This window comes from Mesoplodon bidens (assembly GCF_964165515.1).
Source record: "Mesoplodon bidens genome assembly, chromosome: 15".
Taxonomy (NCBI): Eukaryota; Metazoa; Chordata; class Mammalia; order Artiodactyla; family Ziphiidae; genus Mesoplodon; species Mesoplodon bidens.
The window spans coordinates 27287542-27290793 of NC_138171.1; the positions used below are offsets into that span (position 1 = coordinate 27287542).

At 54.6% G+C, this 3252-nt stretch overlaps 1 protein-coding gene across 1 annotated transcript; it reads right to left on the reverse strand.

Moving 5' to 3' along the window:
* Positions 1-1728: 1728 nt before the first annotated feature.
* ID1 (inhibitor of DNA binding 1) lies at positions 1729-2961 on the reverse strand. Its single transcript, XM_081256428.1, has 2 exons — positions 2428-2961; positions 1729-2189 (listed from the first exon to the last, which is right to left on the reverse strand). The coding sequence occupies exons 1-2, from the start codon at positions 2848-2850 to the stop codon at positions 2148-2150; spliced, it is 465 nt and encodes a 154-aa protein (XP_081112554.1). The 5' UTR covers positions 2851-2961; the 3' UTR covers positions 1729-2147.
* Between the last annotated feature and the right edge of the window lie 291 nt (positions 2962-3252).

The following is a 3252-nucleotide window of genomic DNA, read 5'->3' on the forward strand; positions in this document are numbered from 1 at the left end:
GGGGCACGCGGGAGGGAGTGGGGCACACGTGTGCCTCTGAGGACACTGCAAGGACATTCAGGGGACAGTTAATAATAACTTATAGCTAGCAAACACTACGTGCTAAGTGCTCTATTTCATTTATTCTCTACAACAATTCTGTGAAGTTAATGCTACAAAACAGTAGCCGGTGGAGAGTTGAGTGGGCAGTAGTGAAGGACACGATTTACCTCCAAATACTGGGCTCTTTGATAAAGTCTAGAATGTGCTGGGGAGGGGGTTGATATCTGGCTTATTGTTAGTGCTCAATAGTTGATAGTCTTCATTATTATTATTATTATTCAGAATTCTGCCCTTAGCCCCACAGAGATCCATGAAATCCTTTATGTAAAGGGTTTAGAGTACAGTGAGGCGCGTGGTGCTTGGTGCTATTTATTTTACTCTATTTTATTTATTGACAAAATATATTAACAGTCCTTACACTCTCTGGGACAAGTTCTTTGCCTTTTCTGGGGCTCAGTTTCTACCTGTGTAATACCTGGCAACTGCCTGGTAGGGATACTTAAGGGTTGGTGTCCCCAAGGGCCTAACAACTGCCTGGAAAGGTGGTACTTGAACTTTTTAGGAAGGGTTACCTACCACCCCACCCCCACTCCCAGACCAGCAGAGACCCAGGAATGCCAGCCAATCTACAGACATCTACTTAGAAACCCAGTGCAGTTCTGCAGCCCCCAGACACACAAACCCATCCATCAAGCCAGAGCCAGGCCAAGAGCTGCACAGTGCATTTCAGCAGAGCATACCAGCCCAAACAGCTGGAGTTTGCTCACTTATCTTGCAGAAAACATGTGCTCACATTTGCCCTTCTTCACACATCCCCATGTGTATCCTCACCCAAACCCCCAGGCCTGCACACCAACAGATGACCCAGCCCCACAGGGTAATTACCAGTTCACTCATGTCACACACACAGGTCCAGACACTCATATGCACTCCCCCATGAGTACAAACTTTCACACATGTCCAGGCAGATAGGTCCTTGTCAATGACACCTTTTTCCTGCTCAGGAGCTGCAGACTGACTAGCCCACTCCTCCTCAGAGCCCACACAGGAGCCCTGGGGGAGAGAGAAGTTCTGTGAGCTGCTGGCATAGCCAGGCCAGGGTGAGGGGGCCGAGTCCAGACTCAGAGCAGGTGGCCCAGCAGCTGTGCCCAGGCTGGCCCTGCCAACTTGCTCACCCACTTGGACAAGGCTGGAGTCCGTGGGGAGGCACCTCCTACAGGGGAATGGGGCAAGATGGAAGTCCTGCCCCTGACAAGCTGAGGTTCTGGGAAAGTAAGTCCCTTTCCTGTGGGTCTCGCTTCACCCATTTCGGCCAAGATGCAGGTGGTCCGGTGACCTGGTTCTCCAATGTAACTGACTTGTTGAATACTCTTCAACCCAGAGGGGGCCTTGGCAGGTTGATCTGCATTTAACAACCCCCCCAGGTGACCCATATGACCCAATGACCACTTTGAGAAACCCTAAAAGTCTAAAGGATTTAATTTTATGACACTAGAGAGCGGGGAAATGGCCAGGGATGGGGGGAAAGAATAGACTTTAAAGACACCGGAAACACTCATTTCAGGTCAGTAAAAGCAACAGTCCAGATGTGGCCTTCCAGTCCCCTCCCCCTAGCAGCAGCTGCGAAACGGGTCAGGGGTCACCCCAGCCCAGACCCCTCCCCTCAATCCAAGAAGTCACTGCAACTTCACCATCGAAAGTATTTGTTTAATAACAACAACCAAAAAAAAAAAAATAGAACCCACAGAACTATTGTAAAACAATATTCTCAGTCGGTGATCATTGTAATATACAATACAAAGCAATTAATTTCCTCAGAAATCTGAGAAGCACCAAACGTGACCATTTTTTAAAATGTCTGCTTTTCAAAAAATAGAAACACACGGGGGGACTCCCCCAAGTCTCTGGTGGTTGGTGGGCGAGGAGGGAGGGTCAGCCTGCCCTGTCAGTCCCCCAGCCCCTGGCTGGATCCAACAAGCGCCCAATGGCCGCCGATCTGTCTTGTTCCTCCCCAGCTCCGGCGAGGCGCTTTGGAAGGACCAGAGAACAGTTATTCCTCTCGCCCCTTGAAGGGCTGGGGTCCGCCGGTCCCTGAGGGCGGCGCTTCAGCGACACAAGATGCGATCGTCCGCTGGAACGCACGCCGCCTGTGATGAAACGGAGAGAGAAGTGAGACGGGCAGGTTGGAGGGAACAGGGCTGCAAGCCCCTCTTCCCCAGGAAACACGAGGAGGCAGCACCTTTTCCAATCTCCTTGGGCATCCTTGAGCAGCTAGGTGCCCGAAAGGATGGGGCGGACATAGGGTCAAGTAACCCCTCCCTCTCTGGGCCTCAGTTTCCCCATCCGTAAAAGGAAAATGATCTCGTACTCCAACTCGGACCTCACCTCTGCCGCCAGGGCGCTGATTTCGTCGTTAAGGGTGCTGAGCGGAGCCCGGGCGGGGAGTCCCCGGCCCCCGGGGGTCCCGACTTGGGATTCCGAGTTCAGCTCCAACTCCAGGTCCCAGATGTAGTCGATGACGTGCTGGAGGATCTCCACCCTGCTCACCTTGCGGTTCTGGGGCAGGGTGGGCACCAGCTCCTTGAGGCGCGAGTAGCAGCCGTTCATGTCGTAGAGTAGCACGTTCACCTGCTGCTCGTCTAGCAGGGCGGGCAGGCGCGCCCCGGGGCCGCCGGCGCAGCGCGAGATGGCCACGCTCTGCTCGGACAGGCAGCGCACGACCTCGCCCGCGCCGCCCGCAGCCTTGCCCGCCTTCAGCGCGCAGCTGGGGCCCGCGGCGGCCGCGGCGCTGCCACTGGCGACCTTCATGATACTGGCGTCTGGGTGAGAGAAGGTGAAGAGGACGGAGGAGGCGGACGACGGGAGTACGGGATGAAGTTGAAACGGTAAAAAGACTGCTGTAGAAAGGTAGATGCAAGCCCCACCGCCCGACTTTTATAGAGACGCCGCGGCGCATCCCACCCCCATCTTGGGGGGCGGTCTCAGACGTTCAAAAACAGCCAATGGGAGGTCTGGAGGCGCGGCCTAGAGAGCTTCTGGGTCCCGCCTCCTGCTCTACTACTGCACCCTCACCGGCGTGGAAAGGGACCCGAGACTCAAGAACAGAGAGAGTGGGAGGACACGGTGCAAGGTCGCTAGTGGAGGCAAGGGCTGCCTTGGGCTCCTCGGGAAGGAGGCTAAACCGGTATTACCAATAACGAAAAGATTCCA

Coding starts and splice junctions, on each gene's coding strand:
- ID1 (XM_081256428.1), bottom strand. CDS start 2,850: ATGAAGGTCGCCAGTGGCAGCGCCGCGGCCGCCGCGGGCCCCAGCTGC. Junction 2,190..2,427: donor TCAGCGCCCTGGCGGCAGAG/GTGAGGTCCGAG, acceptor GTTTCATCACAG/GCGGCGTGCGTTCCAGCGGA.